Source organism: Bos indicus x Bos taurus, chromosome 8, assembly GCF_003369695.1.
Source record: "Bos indicus x Bos taurus breed Angus x Brahman F1 hybrid chromosome 8, Bos_hybrid_MaternalHap_v2.0, whole genome shotgun sequence".
Taxonomy (NCBI): domain Eukaryota; kingdom Metazoa; phylum Chordata; class Mammalia; order Artiodactyla; family Bovidae; genus Bos; species Bos indicus x Bos taurus.
The window spans coordinates 104081178-104099967 of record NC_040083.1 but is presented as its reverse complement, the minus strand read 5'-3'; the positions used below and the strand labels follow the sequence as shown (position 1 = coordinate 104099967).

At 43.6% G+C, this 18790-nt stretch overlaps 1 protein-coding gene across 1 annotated transcript in view; it reads left to right on the top strand.

The window, feature by feature from the left end:
- The window catches only part of TNFSF8 (TNF superfamily member 8), a 29089-nt gene extending 25542 nt beyond the window's left edge, over nucleotides 1-3547 (top strand). Inside the window, exons 3-4 of the mRNA XM_027550620.1 lie at nucleotides 321-392; nucleotides 1871-3547. Of these exons, the coding sequence (XP_027406421.1) occupies nucleotides 321-392; nucleotides 1871-2265 (467 nt within the window). The 3' untranslated portion in view covers nucleotides 2266-3547. The remainder of the gene's footprint in view (nucleotides 1-320; nucleotides 393-1870) is intronic.
- The last annotated feature ends 15243 nt before the right edge of the window (nucleotides 3548-18790 follow it).

The following is an 18790-nucleotide window of genomic DNA, read 5'->3' as shown; positions in this document are numbered from 1 at the left end:
GAGCTGTTGCAAAGATCCAGTGAGGTGGAGTATACGAAGTGACAAGAATGGCACCAGGTACATATAGGAAGTCAGGCCCTGTTGGTTTCCTTCCTCCAACTTCCACAGTCTTTTGTAAAAGTCCATGTGGAAGCAATCAAGTTTAAAGAGAAAAACTCCTAAGGTACTTGATGGCAAAATGAGAAATAAACAGGTTTTCCTTTTATCCCCCAAATGGAAGCAGAATAGTAATTGTCTCCATCAAAGGGTCATGGGAAAAGATCTGCTATCTCCTTTTCCCAGAGCAGAGAGAGGCATTTAACATGTGGTCTTATTTTCAGGGAATTGCTCAGAGGACATCTCATGTATCCTGAAAAGGGCTCCATTCAAGAAATCATGGGCCTACCTCCAAGGTCAGTAACCAAAACCAGGAACCCCAACCATATGAGGGTCACTCCTGCGGCCTTTCTCAGGTTTCTGGGCCAGAGGTCACAAGCAGAGGCTCACGGCCAAATGTGACCTGCGTGTGTATTTTGTTTAACCTGTGTGATAATTTTTATAATTTGAATTTTAATGGCATAGGGGGAGAGGGGAGAGCATTACTCTCAAAAGCTGCAAGATTCCTGCTTCCTAAACCTCATCCACTCCTTTAAGTTTGCCTCCCTGGCCTGTGAGGGAATCGGTGCTCCACCCCCACCCTTCTTCATTCATCTACGGCCTGCAGGCCAAGGGTACTGTCGTTTCCCGCATACATGGGAAGCAGGCTCTTAATCTCTGCCTCTATCAAGTCATTCACAAGAGAGTCACAAAACTTCCTGGTGTCCAGATTGATAGCTTAATGACCATGTTGGCACAGGCCCCACTTGCATATTGCAGCATGCTTCAGGTAAGAGGTCCCTTAGAGACGAAATAATAAGAGGCATTTATGCTAGGATAGATGAGGTACAGAGGAGATGGCCAAGAGTCTCTGCAATAGCCATCCTGCTCATTTTCAAAATTCAATTTTGCAGTTAGATTAGTTCTCATTCTTCAGTTGAATTGCAATGAGGTTTAAAGGGAAGCAATTAAAATGAACATCCCAGCTTCCCAATTCTGAAAGATACCTGGACCCATCAGGGCTGATTTTAACTTGTCAGTGAAAAGACTCAGAGACTTGGCTTCTGACACCAACATGTCTGCTTAGAGGGCCTGCTAATTCTCTGCTCCTCTATAAATCCCAGCTGGGAGGAATCCCTTAATGTGAACTTAAGAGGTCTGCACAATGATGTCTGGCTGCCCTTTTAAAGAGAGGAAGACATTTAAAACTTCAGAAAATGAATAGTTAAGGGATGCATCTGAATGTGAAAGAACAGACTGAGGTTCTCCTAGACTTCTTGACCCCTGAATTGGTTACTAACTGAACCAAACTGAATGCTTTTTCTCTGATACTTAGTGCAATGCTTACCCGATAGCAGTCCCCTGTTGATCAAATGTTCATTGATTGATTGAATATATGTCCATGATAGCCCAAAACTTATAAGGTATACAGTCCAGGAACTTATAGTCTGAAAAGGGAAAAGTAAACCTTATAATAATAATAATAGAATGATAAAATGATTAAGTGGAAAACAATTACCTCTGGAGGGGGTAAAGGTCTAGGACTGTGTGTTTTCTGACCCTTCAGCTTTATGCTTTAGAGAAAAAGCAGAGGGATGGTTTTGTACCTGTACCTTAAACATTTAGCAATGCCTAGGAGTAACATGGAAGGTATTCCAGACAGCTGAACCAGCAGGCAATATTACAGAAAACATGGGGCTTGAATGGGGAACCTTGAATAAAAGTTTCAAATTTTCCAATCTGCATCCGAAATTTGCCTAATGACTCTGAGGTCCTTTTGTCTTTCTCCTTCCAGTGTCAAAGCATATAAACAAAACCCAGTTGTCTTGGAACAAAGATGGCATCATCCATGGAGTCAGATATCAGGATGAGAACCTGGTGATCCAGTTCCCAGGTTGGTACTTCATCATCTGCCAACTGCAGTTTCTTGTGAAATGCCCAGAGCATGCCGTCGACCTGAAGCTGGAGCTCCTCATCAACAAAGACGTTAAAAAGCAGACCCTGGTGACAGTGTGTGAGTCTGGAGCACAAACCAAGAACATATACCAGAACCTCTCCCAGTTCTTGTTGGAACACCTCCAGGTCAACACCACCATATCAGTCAAGGTGGATAAATTCCAGTATGTGGATACAAACACCTTTCCCCTTGAGAACGTGCTGTCCCTCTTCTTATACAGTAGTTCAGACTGAACCACCCCTCCTGGCCTTTGGGAAGAAAGCAACTCCCTACCACACAGCACTTATCCTTCCAGACACTTGGGGAAAACAAGAGAACTTTAGGCCAAGACTGAAAACACAAAGGGAATTAAATAGTACACTTCCATCCCCTGGGAAGATCCAACTCAGGGTTAAAAAGAGACTTTTGAGTGAAGTATCGTCCAGATAGAAGGTGGGGACGCAATGTGGCATGGTGGACAGAGCCACGCATGGGAACCAGAAGGGATGGATTTAGGCCCAGCCCAATCACTAACTCACTGTGTGACCTGGAGCTAGTCCTTTCCCTTCCCTGGAACTTGGATTTCATGTCAGAAAAGCCAAGGGGCTGAGTTTTAACCCTTCCAAGTCTCCTCCATCTCAGAAGAGCAGGAAAAAAAAAAAAAGGTCTCTCTCATCACAGACCTGAGAACTAAGATTCCAGGCGCTGTTCCCGAAGCCCCCAGCCAAAGGAAAGGCCCCCACACTGGCATAAAACTGATGGTACTTAGGAGCCTTCTGGCTGGCATGTCACTCGGGATTTGGGGATGAGGTTCAGGGCGCCTTGCTTGACAAATGGAGTGGACAGTAGGATCTAAAGTGTGCAAAACTGACCATCCTGAATCTAATACCTTGTGGGTATTTGGAAAACCACCCGGCCAGGCTTGACTCTGCCGGAACTGAGACTGACAATAAGACAACAGGCAGCTTTTGTTTCCCGTCAGGAAAGTGCCATGTGTTCGGCAAGTACTCAGTCAGCGCGCAGCCGCCACGGTGATCAGCCGTTTGGTAAGAGAAGAGCGGCTGCTGTCTCCCACATGAACTCTTTCCCCACTTCAAACAGCTCTCAGGAAACCATTCTGTGGAGGGTTTTTAAGGCCTCACTGTGTTGCTGACAGACGATGATGACTGAAAATGGTGAGGACTTGTGACTAACGGCCGCCTCCTCTCCTGATCTGGGTGATGAGGCCATTTCAACCTACGTTTACATGTGTCCATCCGCGAGGGAGCACCTTGTTTGCTCGAGAGAAGGACCACTGACTTGAAATGTAAGCTCGTGAAGTTATGCTTCAGAGGAAAAAGCAATGCCTTAACTGCTATGTAAAGGAAGGGAGTAAAATTTGCATTTTTCTCAATTAGGAGGAAAGAAGAGAAAGGAGTAGGAACTCGGGAAAGCTTGTCAGAGAAGGGCTAGAAATGATTTAAAAGAAGGGAAGTAAAAACAGCAGTGGTGGTGTGGATGAGAGGGACTTCGGAGAATAAAAACGGCTAAGGGAAAGATTAAAGTAATTTGCTGAGCCAGGTGTTACATTGACCGCTTCCTAGGTCTCCACTAAGAAATGTTCAGTGAAGTCTACATTTCTCTTCAACACTTTCTGGAGCAGATTTTTTGGGAGGAGTGGGCATTGGAAGAGATGTTGAATTCAGCAAATCAAGTGGTCTGTGATAAAAAAACAAAACAAACAAACAAAATAACATCGGTTTTGAGGACCCGAAGCCACAGAATAAGGGGGCACATGGCATTTACACCCTAACTCTGTAGGACAAAAGAATCATGCTTAAACCAACTCATGCATTCTTGAAAAAGTATCTGCAACCTAAGCATGTGGAAAATTTTCTACTGTCTCATATATTAACTTGAGAAAGTTTCCATTTTCATTTTTAACCAACACTCCAGAGCAGAGGTACCTGATATTTACCTCCTGAGGGGTTCCTAATCTCAGTCTCTGTCGGGCAATGGCCTGAAAGCCAGCATCTGAAGACACAGAATTTAAAGGAATCCAGTAGCAAGACAAACAATTAGAATAATAATCATTAATAACCCAATGTAGGGATAATACAGAATCCCTGGTGGCTCAGATGGTACACAATCTGCCTGTAATACAGGAGACCTGGATTCAATCCTTGGGTTGGGAAGACTCCCGGAGAAGGGAATGGCAACCCATAGGGAGTGGATGGCCTAGAAAGTTTAAAATGGAATTCTGTCACTCCCTGAGTGTTACCAACCCCCTGGTAATGCTGTGAGCAAATGACACCATCTACACAAGTAAAATAAGTCATTTTTCAAACTGGGAGTCCAGGCTGCCTGAACGTATGCCTCTTTGGTAAAAACTCATCTGGTGCTCACTCATTCTACCCTCTCCCAACCCAAACACATAATTACACACACACACACACACACACACACACACACACACGCACAAACTATACTTGTAGAACTTGCAGAGGAGGGTGATGGACAAGTTGATGAATAATAACAAGTGAGTATAAATGTATTTCTGCCCTTGGGAAAATCCACAGGACTGTCTTTCTCCACATTTGGTGACTTCTTCCTCACCCCATTTCTCCATCACACATGGATGCCTCTGTAACTTCCTCATCCAATTCCTTCTCAGAATCCCCGCATCACACAATTCTTGGCTGGGAGAAGGGCCCTGTACATCTGGGGGCAGTGGGGGGGCTGATAGGATCAGGCACTAAAGAAAGGGGTGCTGGAGAAACTGGGCAGGACTCACCGAACGGGGGAGGCTTCCGGAATCCCTGCACACTGCTGACTGTCCTGGTACTGGGGACAAAGCTGTTGAGAGCATAGAGGAGCACTGCCCTGCGGCAGGCCTCAGTCCTCAGGGATTCCTCTGTTTCTCCCTGACTCTCTCAAAACAATCCAGGATCATCATTCTAATGTGAGACAGGTGGTCTTTAGATTTTTGTACATGGTCAAATCACGGAAAAAGTTTAGGGTCCCATGATGTAAATGTTTCATCTCTCGGAAAATGAAGAAATATATGATATGAACAATATTTTGCAGTAAAAAAATTAAAAGTTCTTTGTTTTATTTGAGGTTACATAGATAGGTGAGTGTATATATGTGTGTGTAAGTAGGTATGTGTGTATGCATGTACATATATGTATACTCTATGTATGCATATGTGTATGTGTGTGTGTATACAGTTTCCCCTAATAATTGTTTTACGGGTCATCTGCTTAACCTGGGGTCAGGGGAAGAAGCCTGATTATTGCTCTGGGCACTGCAAAATTTATATATTCTTGTATTTATTTTTAATTATGAAAAGAACAGAAAGTAGTATTTCTCCCATGACTCACCAGTATTTAATAACTATTAATATTTTACTATATTTGCTTCTGCTTCTTTTAAACAATAAAAAATACAGGTAGAGCTGAAGCCTCCCTGCTCTGTTCACTTCCCTGTGCCCTCCCCAGAGCTAATACAGCCTGGGAGTTTGCATGTTCCCTTCACTTGGTGGCTCAGATGGTAAAGAATCCACCTGCTATTCTGCAGGAGACCCGGGTTCGATTCCTGGGTCAGGAAGATTCCCTGGAGAAGGGAATGGCTACCCACTCCAGTATTCTTGCCTGGAGAATTCCAGGGACAGAGGCGCTTAGGTGGGGCTATAGTCCACAGGGTCATAAAGAGTTGGACATGACTGAACTGAGTGACTAACACTTTCACGTATATGGTTTTATATTTGTTTTCCCATAGGAATATATAGTACAAGTCTGTGTGTTTTTAAATTTTTCAATAAATGATATCCTACTTTATATGGCATTTTGTGACTTGAAATTTTCATATAACATTAAGGTTCTGAGATTTATCTAAGCTGACACACACAGATCTATTAATAGCTCATTCATTTAACTGCTATTATACTATTTCATTGTTTGAATACATCAGAGTATGCTCATTCTCCTACGGATAAGGATGTGGCTTGCCTTCTGATCTTGCTGCAATAAGGATCTTCCTGCATACTTCCCATCCCTTGTTGCCATTTTTCAATACAGCAAAGGGATTCTCTTTAAAACTTAGAAAGAGCACCCTAAAGCTACTACGTTCACCTTGACCAGTGAGGGTTTACAGTCCTCTGTGGTCGCAACTCACAAGCTGGAGCCTTGGAATCCAAAGAGCCATTTCTGTATTTCCTAAGAACCTCTCTGCTCTGTGCTACCATCCCACACAAAGTCCGGAGTGCCAGTGTGGTGCCAGGCCCCAGGCCAGGTGCCAGCCTGTGTGCCACGGCTCTGCCAGGCTACTGCAAAATCAGCTCTAGTTAGCGTGTGCTTGGAACGTCTTGCCAAATCACTCCAGGGCTCCCCTGGACCTGGTTCTCTTTCTGGAGAATGAATGAAAAATCTAGTCTGCAAGAGGGGTAAACGCAACACCAGAAGGAAATTTCTCCCGAGACTAAACATCCATGTTCCTTGGCTCAGGTCCCTTTTCTCTTCAAACTCCACACTGTCTCTCTGGGTGACTGAACCAACCCCCTTGCCTTCAAATGACACTTTCTTGCCAGTGACTGCATCATCTCTACATTCAGTTTGGTTCTTTTCCTAAAATCCAGTCCAGTCCAGTAGCTATTGTGCTCTAGTTCTGAGACCCTGCAGTGGGAGACTGAACTCAGTGACTAGTGCAGTGGCTCTCAAGCTCTGTTTCACTCTTTTGCCTTGACCCAGGGGGGAAAAAACACCTTACTTTGCAAACAACTGCATGTGTGTGTGTACATACAAACAACACACACACCTCAAAGACAAACATTTCATTAAGTAATACTTACCCTTATTTGTGACTACGGAAATAATTTTGTTGTGACCACCTGAATTGATTTTATAATGTTCTCATGAGTCATATCCCACAACCGTTCAAGCTTTCCCTGCCTCACAGGTGGGAAAGTTAAAAACAGACTTTCCTTATTCCCTTGCAGCTCAGGCTTTAGAATGGTTTGGTCTTAGATTTTGGGATGTTCATCCACTCACTCAGCATGCACAGCTGTGCAGGGCTGTGGTTATCTTGTAGCTGCAGGGGTCTGCCGGGGTTCCAATATCCAGCTTAGCAGGTGTGGCGAGCCTGGCTGTAAGGACAGGAGAATGCATTCTGCTGACATGGTCTGTTGTAGATTCACGTTGGTTCTAGAGCTGGCAGTAGCAGTGGCTTCCTTATTGGGGGTGGTTTCCTGTTTGAAATGGTGATGTTGTGGCTGTAGAGGGGGCAACTTCCTGACTGCAAGACTGTTGAAGAGACAGCAGGGACCACAGAGGCTCAGTTCCTAGGAGCAGCCTTAGAGGTTGCTCCTGAGAGCTCAACCTGGATTCTGTTTCCTCAGCCCTCTTGATGATCCATAAGCCATTTAATGCATAAACGCTAAGTTGCTTCAATTGTGTCCAACTCTTTGCAACCAAATGGACTGTAGCCCACCAGGCTCCTCTGTCCATGGGATTCTCCAGGCAAGAATACTGGAGTGGATTGCCATGCCCTCCTCCAGGGGATCTTCCCAATCCAGGGATTGAACCCATATCTCTTAAGTCTCCTGCATTGACATGCAGGTTCTTTACCCCTAGCACCACCTGGGAAGCCCAAGCCATTTAATACACTGGGATAAATGCCTTCCTGCTAAACAAGCTGGAGTGACGTCTGTTCCCTGCAACTGATCCCTGATGGATACAAACTCAACCTGTATACAACCGACCTCATGATACACATCCCACACTTGTCACCATCCCCATGTCCAAATTCCAAGGACTACCCGAGACTCCCATGACCCTTGTTTCCTACCTCCCATCCAATCAATATCTGTCCAATATCTGTGGGTCCTCTGGTCTCAGCTACCATCACCTCCTAACTCACCTCCCTGTCTCACTCCTTACAAATTATACCTCCAGACAGAAGAACAGCTTTCCATTGTTCTTGGAACTGACAGCAATAATTATCATTTATCAAGCTCTTATATGTTATATACTTGTCATGTACTCACTCATTCAATCCTCAAATCAGCCCTAGGAGGGAGGCATTATTACCCCCACACTGCAGGCAACAATTACATTGAGACTCTGAGACACAGAGGTGTGGTCAACATCACACAGGCCAGGGGTGGCAGAGTTGGGATTCAAGCCCTGGTTTGTGAACATTCACCTTTCAACATCCATGCACCAGCTGCTATAAGCCCAGCCTTCCTAAAATCCAAGCTTTCCAAACCAGCTCTGTCTCTCTCTGCTGCTGCTGCTGCTAAGTCGCTCAGTCGTGTCGGACTCTGTGTGACCCCATAGACGGCAGCCCACCAGGCTCCCCCGACACTGGGATTCTCCAGGCAAGAACACTGGAGTGGGTTGCCATTTCCTTCTCCAATGCATGCAAGTGAAAAGTGAAAGTGAAGTCGCTCAGTCGTGTCTAGCAACCCCATGGACTGCAGCGCACCAGGCTCCTCCGTCCATGGGAGTTTCCAGGCAAGAGTACTGGAGTGGGGTGCCATTGCCTTCTCCCTGTCTCTCTCTAGAGCCTGCCTTTCTCTTCAGCACCACACCTTTATACCAACCTCCCACCTCCTACGTCCTCTGCTCAAATGACACTGAACTTCTCCCAGTTCCTCAAACCTGTGTTCAGCCTTCCCACCAAGTATTTGCATATGTTTTTTCCTTCTTCCTGGAATGCTCATTTCACTCTCTTTTACTTGATTAACTCCTATCATTGTTCTGAGCTCCTTAACGAAGTCCTTCTGGATCTTCTGGCCTCATCTAGTCCCCTGCTGTACACTCTCACTCTCGCCCCATCCTTAGCTGCATGACACTTTACTGTTCACCCTGGTTCTCCCTATAGCTCCTCTCCAACATCCAAAGTCCTCAACAGCAGGGACCCCGTCAGTCTTACTCAGTGTTCAGTCCTCATAGTCTAGCACAGTTCCCGATATATCTGACAGCTGTTCCATAGCTATATTTCTTAAATAAGTAACCAAAGAAAATCTCCTCAAACATGGGCCCTATTCTGGAGAAAAAATACCAAATAAGCCACCAAAAAAAAAAAAAAAAAACTTAAAAAGACTGAAAGCCATCTTCTCTTACGAATGTTTCACAGCACTCAAGAGGGTCAAGAATGCTGATTAAAGAGAGGGCAAATTTTCAAAAGACAAAATCCACCCCTGCCATTAGAGAATTTGGAAAAAGACAAACCCTGACTGGTTTCATTAAACCTTTTCTGTAAGTCAGATGTAATATTTGCTATATAATCCATCTCTTCAGTTCAGTTCATTCCAGTTGCTCAGTCGTGTCTGACTCTTTGCAATCCCATGGACTGCAGCATGCCAGGCTTCCCTATCCATCACCAACTCCCAGAGCTTGCTCAAATTCATGTCCATGGAGTCGATGATGCCATCCAGCCATCTCATCCTCTGTCATCCCCTTCTTCTCCCACCTTCAATCTTTCCCAGCATCAGGGTCTTTTACAATGAGTTGGTTCTTTCCATCAGGTGATCAAAGTATTGGAGTTTCAGCTTCAGCTGAAACTTTCAGCATTAGTCCTTCCAGTGAATATTCATGACTGATTTCCTTTAGGATGGACTGGTTGGATCTCCTTGCAGTCCAAGGGACTCTCAAAAGTCTTCTCCAGCACCACAGTTCAAAACCATCAGTTCTTCGGTGCTCAGCTTTCTTTATAGTCCAACTTTCACATCCATACATGACTACTGGAAAAACCATAGCTTTGACTAGAGGGACGTTTGTCAGCCAAGTAATATCTCTGCTTCTTAATATGCTCTCTAGGTTGGTCATAGTTTTTCTTCCAAGGAGCAACTGTCTTTTAATTTCACAGCTGCAATCACCACCTGCCAATGATTTTGGGGCCCCTCAAAATAAAGTCTCTCACTGTTTCCATTATTTCCCCAACTAGTTGCCATGAAGTGATGGGACCAGATGCCATGATCTTAGTTTTCTGAATGTTAAGTTTTAAGACAACTTTTTCACTCTCCTCTTTCACTTTCATCAAGAGGCTCTTTAGTTCTTCATTGCTTTCTGCCATAGGGGGGTGTCATCTGCTTATCTGAGGTTATTGATATTTCTCCCAGAAATCTTGATTCCAGCTTGTGCTTCATCCAGCCTGGCATTTCACATGAGGTACTCTGCGTATAAGTTAAATAAGCAGGGTGACAATATACAGCCTTGACGTACTCCTTTCCCAATTTGGAACCAGTCTGTTGTTCCATGTCCAGTTCTCACTGTTGCTTCTTGACCTGCATACAGATGTCTCAGAAGGCAGGCAAGGTGGCCTGGTATTCCCATCTCTTGAAGAAGTTTCCACAGTTTATTGTGATCCACACAGTCAAAGGCTTTGGCATAGTCAATAAAGCAGAAGTAGATATTTTTCTGGAACTCTCGCTTTTTCAATGATCCAGTGGATGTTGGCAATTTGATCTCTGGTTCCTCTGCCTTTTCTAAATCCAGCTTGAACATCTGGAAGTTCACAGTTCATATACTGTTGAAGCCTGGCTTGGAGAATTTTAAGCATTACTTTGCTAGCATGTGAGATGAACGCAATTGTGTGGTAGTTTGAAAATTTGGAGCACTGCCTTTCTTTGGGATTGGAATGAAAACTGACCTTTTCCAGTCCTGTGGCCACTGCTGAGTTTTTCAAATTTGCTGGCATATTGAGTGAAGGACTTTCACAGCATCATCTTTTAGGACTTGAAATAGCTCAGCTGGAATTCCATCACCTCCACTAGCCTTGTTTGTAGTTATGCTTCATAAGGCCCACTTGACTTAGCATTCCAGGATGTCTGGCTCTAGGTGAGTGATCACACCATCGTGGTTATCTGGGTCATGAAGATCTTTTTTGTATAGTTCTGTGTATTCTTGCCACCTCTTCTTAATATCTTCTGCTTCTGTTAGGTCCATACCATTTCTGTCCTTTATTATACCCATCTTTGCATAAAATGCTCCCTTGTTATCTCTAATTTTCTTGAAGAGATCTCTAGTCTTTCCCATTCTATTGCTTTCCTCTATTTCTTTGCATTGATCACTGAGGAAGGCTTTCTTATCTCTTCTTGCTATTCTCTTACTATCTCTATAAGACTATTTGCTATTGGAATCCTGTCATAGCTGGAGACACTCTCCCTAGAGAGTTTATATCAAATTTCAGTGCACCTTAGGGCCAACTGAAAGACTTCTTAAACTCCTCATGCCCAAGCCACATCTCATATCTGTTAAATTAGAATCTCTAGGGTTAGGCCCCAGACCCCAGGATTGAGCTCCCACAATGTAAACTAAGTTTAAAAGTCAGTGGTTTAAATCCATGGTATCCATATTGTGCCCTGGACTAGCAACCTCAGCATCACAAGATAGTTACTAAAATGCAGATTTTCACACTCAACCAGACCTATTAAAACAGAATGTGCATTTTAATAAGATCCGAAAGAGATTCACAGGCACCTAATGGTTTGAGCAACACTGGTTTCCGTGACTTTCCCCGATAAGTGGAGAATACTCTGAACCCATTATGCTTCCCAGTTTCCCCCAAATTGATTTTGGGAAATGAACTCTCCCTTCCCTTCTGCTGTATATACAAATGTGAGGGTCTGGACACTGCCAAGGGCATCGTTAAGTCACTATGACAGTATTCATTTGAAATGACTATCACTGAGTTTTTCAAATTTGCTTTTCTGGCCCAGCTCTCTCCCCTGAGAACCTTAGGCAAGAGCTGGGACAAAGTTCTGGCCAATATGTCGAAAGCTTTGGCCATGGTAGAGAGACGGGGATGTACCGTACTTTCCCTGTGGCCAAGAAACACAGGAAACAAGTCTGAGGTCAGCAGGTGAGAAGGGCAGCTTAGAAACCTGAGTTTGAATCCTGGCTCAGGCCATCATTGACATGAGGAGCTCCATGAGTTACAAGCACTCTTTAAACTGAAATTTCCTCTGCTGAAAAATAAGAAGCATAATCCTTCCCAAAGCTGTGGGAGAACAAACACACCACAAGCTTGAAAAGCACACAAACGTGAAGTAATTGTATTGTATTTCACAGTCACAGGGGAGTCTGACGGTGGGGAGAGGAAATGCTTAAGGGGGAATGAAGGTGAATGAAGGTTCCTCAAACTCACCGAAGCCATCTCTCATCTGTGGCCAGAAAAACTAGCCATTGACCAGCAAAGGCGTCCGTGAGACAGACACCCGGGGGGTGCTTTTATACTTTGGGGCAGGGGTTCCCAACCTCCAGGCTACATACCAGTACCTTCTGTCAGATCAGCGGCGGCATTAGATTAAAAATGAAGTCCACAATACACATTTTGCACTTGACTCATTCCCAAACCTTCCTCCCACCCCCAGTCCATGGAAAAACTCTCTCATGAAATCAGTCCCTGGTGCCACAAAGGTTGTGGACCACTGCTTCAGGAAAACTGGCCTGCATAAGCCAAAGGAATACTTGGAGACAGAGTACTGGGGGTCCTTTCCCGGGTCTCCCTCATGACAGCACTGGACGACTGGTGTTGGCGTGTCTTTTTCCCCACTGAGTGTAGAATGTCTGGAAGGCCAGACTCCTTCTCTGAACCCCCAGGACCTAGATCTGTGTCTGGCACAAAGCCAGCACTCAGAAAAGTAGATTTCACCTGCAGCAAGACAGGGAGTCAGCGGATGAGGCTATCAGTGCAGCTGGTTTGAAGCAGGAAAATGCTGAATCGAAGCTTTATGCCTCTTGCCACTGGGAGGCTCCAAGGGAAAACCAGCTCAAGTATTTCAACATTCCCTTCCCTCCACCAGGGGCACAGGCACAGGAGACAGAACTGCCGTGACCTGACTCTGCCTTCTGCTCTCACAGTTAGTTTCCTTGTACCAGCTGGCCTGATGCACACAGCACTGGGTACAGAAGATGACAAGGGAAGAAAGGGCACCCGTCATGCGGCTGACCCAGCAAGATGAGGAAAATCAAGAAAACGCTGAAGGAGGCTTAATTTCTACGGCTGAAGTTACATTCTTACCCTCGAATACACAGTCTCAATTGGACCTGATTTGTCCATTCTCCTTGTTCATACCTAGCTTAATGAATCTATGTAATTGGCAGGAGAAGGCAATGGCAACCCACTCCAGTACTTTTGCCTGGAAAATCGCATGGACGGAGAAGCCTGGTAGGCTGCAGTCCATGAGGTCACAGTCGGACATGACTGAGCGACTTCACTTTCACTTTTCACTTTCATGCATTGGAGAAGGAAATGGCAACCCACTCCAGTGTTCTTGCCTGGAGAATCCCAGGGACAGGGGAGCCTGGTGGACTGCCATCTCTGGGGTCGCACAGAGTCAGACACGACTGAAGTGACTTAGCAGTAGCAGCAGCATGTAATTGACAACACTTTCTGAATGCTTCTTTATGTCCAGGTTCTGGACATCATATTGAAGCCTTCAAAGACTGTAGCTCTTACATTCTCACACCATCTTATGAGAGACTGCCAGTCCCATGTTACAGATGAGGAGACTGAGACTCGAAGAAATGCATCAGCAAGTCCAGGTTTAAGCAGGTCAGGATATACATGCCCAAAGTCTGACTCAAGAACCACATCCCAAAGGACACTACACTGCTCTACTGTGAAGCCACTTGACTTCACACATGGGATTTCCTTGTCTACAAGGTCCGTGCCCTTCCTTTTCATCTTGGTTTGCTGATATCATTCATACAATCTCAACCCAAGCATTATTTCTCAAGAACCATTCCCAGGCTAAGTTAGGCATTCCAACCTGGGCCTTGGTAATCTCATCTTCATCAAAAACACTTATCATATTGTGCTATAACTATAATTATGTGTTTGCGTCACTTGTCAAGCCTGTAGGCTTCTTAATAAGATAAGGCTTAAACAGAGTACATGCCCCCTGCCCGAGTCTACAAAATAAAGTGATTTTTGCTTCCAAATTAATTTGGCATGGTCCTCCACCATTCACACCCTACTTTGGATTCTTGAAGCTTGTCACTCTACATCACTGAAACTTTATGGTTCATTCTGGCTGTTCTAGAAACTTTGGCTGCTTCTCCTCTTGGTCACTGTCATTGCTAAGTGGAGAACCATGAACCTAAAGACACCAGTCACTCTAGGCCTCACTCTGCAGTCAGGCAACATCTCACTCCCCACTACCAGAATTATCCAGGCCTTTTCATGACTGAGAGTCCTAACCTAACTTTTTCTGGACCCAGAGAGAGACAGAGAAAAGTGTGACCACCCCCAACCCAAAGTGCCAATTCATTTCCTGCCCAAAATTAACCACTTCCCAAAAATGAATGACTCTCTGGACATCCACTCCCTTCAGGGGAAAACCCCACCCCCACCTACCAGGCTGCCATCTTACCCTGTGACCCCAACCTGACAATCACCTAACAGCTCAATATCAGTACCCCCCAAAGTTTATGTGACTCATCCTTATCTACTAGCACCTTGCTGTTCTAGGATAGATTTCCTTTTTTTTTTTTTTTTTCGTTTTGGGGATAGTTTTTATTAGACATGGGAGTCAATCAGAAAAAACCGAAGCTAGAACAACTTGAGCATCAAAAGGCTATTAAACCTTTGGAGAAAGGGCACTAGCGAAGGTAATATTTATGTACATATTATGCATATATTTCAACCTGGAGGGGATGAATACATGGGTGTATTCACTTTAAAATTTTGCTGAGCTGTACACTGATGATTTACGCACATTACTAAATTTGAGGAGAGTTCTTGATGCACAATGGTCATATGATAGACATTTGATGAATAAATGAAAGGTTTGTTGAATACCATCTTAGATGTCTGCACAGCACTTTCGAATTTACAAAACCACTCTTTCAAGTCACAGTTTAGGGAACTAACTTATGCACTCAGCCAGTAAGGGGCAGAGTAGGGGGCCCCTAGTATTCTAATTTCTTGCCCAGATTATACTATATTCTGGGGTCAGCAAACAATAGCTTTGGGGCAGTTGCGTGTTTTGTAGATAAAGTTTTACTGGAAAACAGCTGTGCCCACTCATTTACATACAGTCTATTACTACTACTGCTTTTGTACTACAATGATTACAAAATGAGTAGTTATGACAGGGACACAGTAAATGGACAAAGTAGGTGATTAAACAGTTAATCCCACTAGGGGATTTTTAAAATACGGGAGACCTCTGTAAATTAATGATTACTCAAGAAAGCGGCTTTGTTTAATCACAAAACCAAAGAGGCTTGCTTAGCCACAAAACTACGCAACAAAAGCAAGAGACGTGCCCCAAGACAATAAAACAATGGGGCATAAGACCTACATCCTGCCCAGTGAGCTCAGTGAGTTCATGATCCTTAGGATGTGCTCTCTGAACACATTGAAAAAAAAAGAAAAAGAAACAATTTGTGGACCATAATTCTTGTCCCTACATGAGGGACAAGAAAACTCCCCTGCTCAACTTGGAGGAGGAGCTGATGATGGAAGCATGAAGTCTGCTCGAGAAAGACAAAGAACTTCTTCTCCCCCTCTCCACTTTTCCTTTGATTATAGAAGTGTATACCAGTAAGTGGCATTTCTCACCTGCCCGCTTGTAAACCTCAGGCGTGTCCTATTCTAATAACTCACTCTTATCTATCACTTTGCCTCTCGCTGAATTCTTTTCTACACTGAGACATAAAGGACTATGGTAACAGAGGTCTGCAGAGCCCCTGAAATGACACCAGTTGGTTTCAGTTAAGCTAGGATGTAAGAGAGGTTCTATGGCCTGCTAACCTGAAATATTCACTATTTGGCCCTTTATAGAAAATGTTTGCCAACTCTGCCATATACTACTGGTGACTCCATATCTATTCAGATGTACATATTTACATACCACACACACACTTTCTAAATTCACTCACAAAGAGAACCATTTGGCCACTGCGTCTATCTGAACTTCTCAATACTGTTAGCTGTGGGAAGGGACTATCAAGTCTGCTGGAATCCTGTATAGAATACTTCTGGGCCAGTTCATGAGCTTTGACCATGGCAGTATCCTAACTTTATGAGCCACAAACTATAAGAAAAAAAAGTTTGAGGCAAGTCTATCAAAAACAATGAGAAGAAATAACTGCAAGAGGAGACAAAATCATAAAAAAAGAGAATTTTAAAATCACAACTTAGACCTCTTTAGCTCATGGTTTTGTGAAAACCCTACACACTCTTATAAGTGACCAACCCAGTTCAGTCTTGTATTAATATGATGGCTGATTCTGAAAATATTATTCTTATTTATTATTAATCTTAATGACTTCAGTTAGGAAAAAAACCTGCCAGGAGCTTTCTAAGTCAAGAACCTGAATTAACCTTTGAGGACGATGAGTTTTTGTTTTGGGAAAAACACATTTGATGGAAACTTTTAGTTATGCAAACTGTTGTTTGTTGTTCAATCGCTTAGACTCCTCTGTCCATGAGATTTTCCAGGCAAGAATACTGGAGTGGGTTGCCATTTCCTTCTCCAGTGGATCTTCCTGACCCAGGGATCGAACCTGTGTCTTCTGCAAGTCTCCTGCATTGTAGGTGGATTCTCTACTGTTCAGCCACCAGGGAAGCCCATGAGATGATTAGATAGCATTACCAACTGAATGGACACGAATGTGAGCAAACTCCAGAAGATAGAGGGGACAGAGCAGCCTGGCGTGCTGCAATCCATGGGGTAGCAAAGAGCCAGACATAAGTTAGCAACTGAACAACAACAACAATTTAATTTGCAAAACAAAGCAAAGATCTTTTTCTAAGTAAAAGAAGATTGAGATGCAAAGATTTTAAGTTCTTTATAATAATGAAAAGATTTTTTTTTTTTATAGAAAAGAGTTGTATTTGAGCCAAACTGAGGATTTGTCTGGATACCTACTTCCTAGGTTAGTCTGAGAAACTGCTCCAGAAAATCATGGTTCTCAACTCAGTTTTATACCTTGTCAGAATGAAGAACACTAAACAAGTCAGGGATACATTTCTTGAAAAGACTTTTTAATGTCACTTTCTAAAATAGGGATTCAGAATGCACCTTTCTAGGAAAATTATTGTTTGCTCTTAGATGTGTGTGTTTTTCTTCAATCAGCTACCAAGGGGGAGTTTGGATACAGATGAAGGAGGAAACAGACAGAACAGGCTCCATCTTGAAAGCAGGACTCCATCTTGGACTGGACTGTGGACTTTGAGCTAGATGCCCAGTATCTGTGGAAACAACATACCAACTGGAAAACCAGACCCCCCAGATGGAAGAACCCCAGGGCTCATACCTAGACTCTCCATTGCCTAAAAGAATACCCAGCATCACCAACTCGATAGACGTGAACTCCAGGAGTTCGTAATGGACAGGGGGGCCTGGCGTGCTACAATTCATGGAGTTGCAAAGAGTTGGACACGACTGAGCGACTGAACTGAACTGAACTGAATTATCTGTGTAACCGAATAGAATCATACATTCTATTATGCTTATTGGGGTATGACCACAGGCCTATTGATAATTGTCCACTGTTAACTATCTAGGCTTAAGGCATATGAATCACGGGTTAACTTTGATTGTATCTTTCTCTTCCTTTGTTCAGACTAGTTTCAGGGAATTTGGGGAGGTGGGTTTGGGCACGTACACTTAGGGTATATAAGGTTTTCACAAAAACTGGTTGGAGCCCTTGGCTAAGAGGAGACTCTGGCTTGGGCCCGCCAGTGTAATCAACTGCACTCCACTATCTGCATTGTCCTTCTGAGTGAGTTTGTTTCCCAGAGCGCGTGGCTACAACACAGAGATTAGATGTAACTAGTAACTGGTAACTGGAGGGACAGAAGAACATACCTTCAATTCACACTAGTAAAGTGGACTTAACTGAGTTCTACGTGAATTATGGAAACTCATACATAGCTATTTTCTTGACTGAATTATCCAGATTTCCAGAAATAAAGTATCAGACATAAGGTCCTACTCAAACATGAGGTCAAACCCAACACTTTGGGTAGTGGAACATTACTGGTGCCAATATGAGAGTCCCTTGGACTGCAAGGAGATCAAGCCAGTAAATCCTAAAGGAAATCAACTCTGAATATTCATTAAAAGAATTGATGCTGAAGCTGCAATACTTTGGCCATCTGATACAAAGAGTCGACTCACTGGAAAAGACCCTGGTGCTGGGAAAGATTGAAGGCAAAAGGAGTAGGGCGCAGCAGAGGATGAGATGGTCAGATGGCATCACTGACTCAATGGACATGAGTTTGGGCAAACTCCCAGAGATGGTGAAGGACAGGGAAGCCTGGCGTACTGAAGTCCAAGGGGTCGCAAAGAGCTGGATATGATTTAGCAACTGAACAGCAACAACAAGAGACAAGTATCATTATTGCTCCTCTTTGAATCACACGGCAGGTACTTATGAAGTATTTATTGACTGGAATTGAAGCTGAAATCGCCTTAAAAAAAACTTCCTATAGGGAATTTTTTCAAATTTTTTTCTGTTCAATCTCTTTTAAACTGAAAATATTCTATCCAAAAACTCATTAAGTAAGCTCTATATTCATATTTTTTAAATAATTAACTTAAGCCTCCTTTTAAATAAAGGATTGACAAGTATAGCCTTCTACTTCAGAAAACATGAGGTACAGGAAAAAATTATGAAAGATTTAAATTTAGTGAAATTAAAACTAGCTTCTAAATTTGAATTATTTCAAGCTTTTGTTGTCTCTGATATTTTTACAACCCCTAAAGCTGCAGAAAAATGACAGTAATGCAAATAATTCTTGTCCATAAAAATGCAAATTATGCTCCATGCAATGCAACTG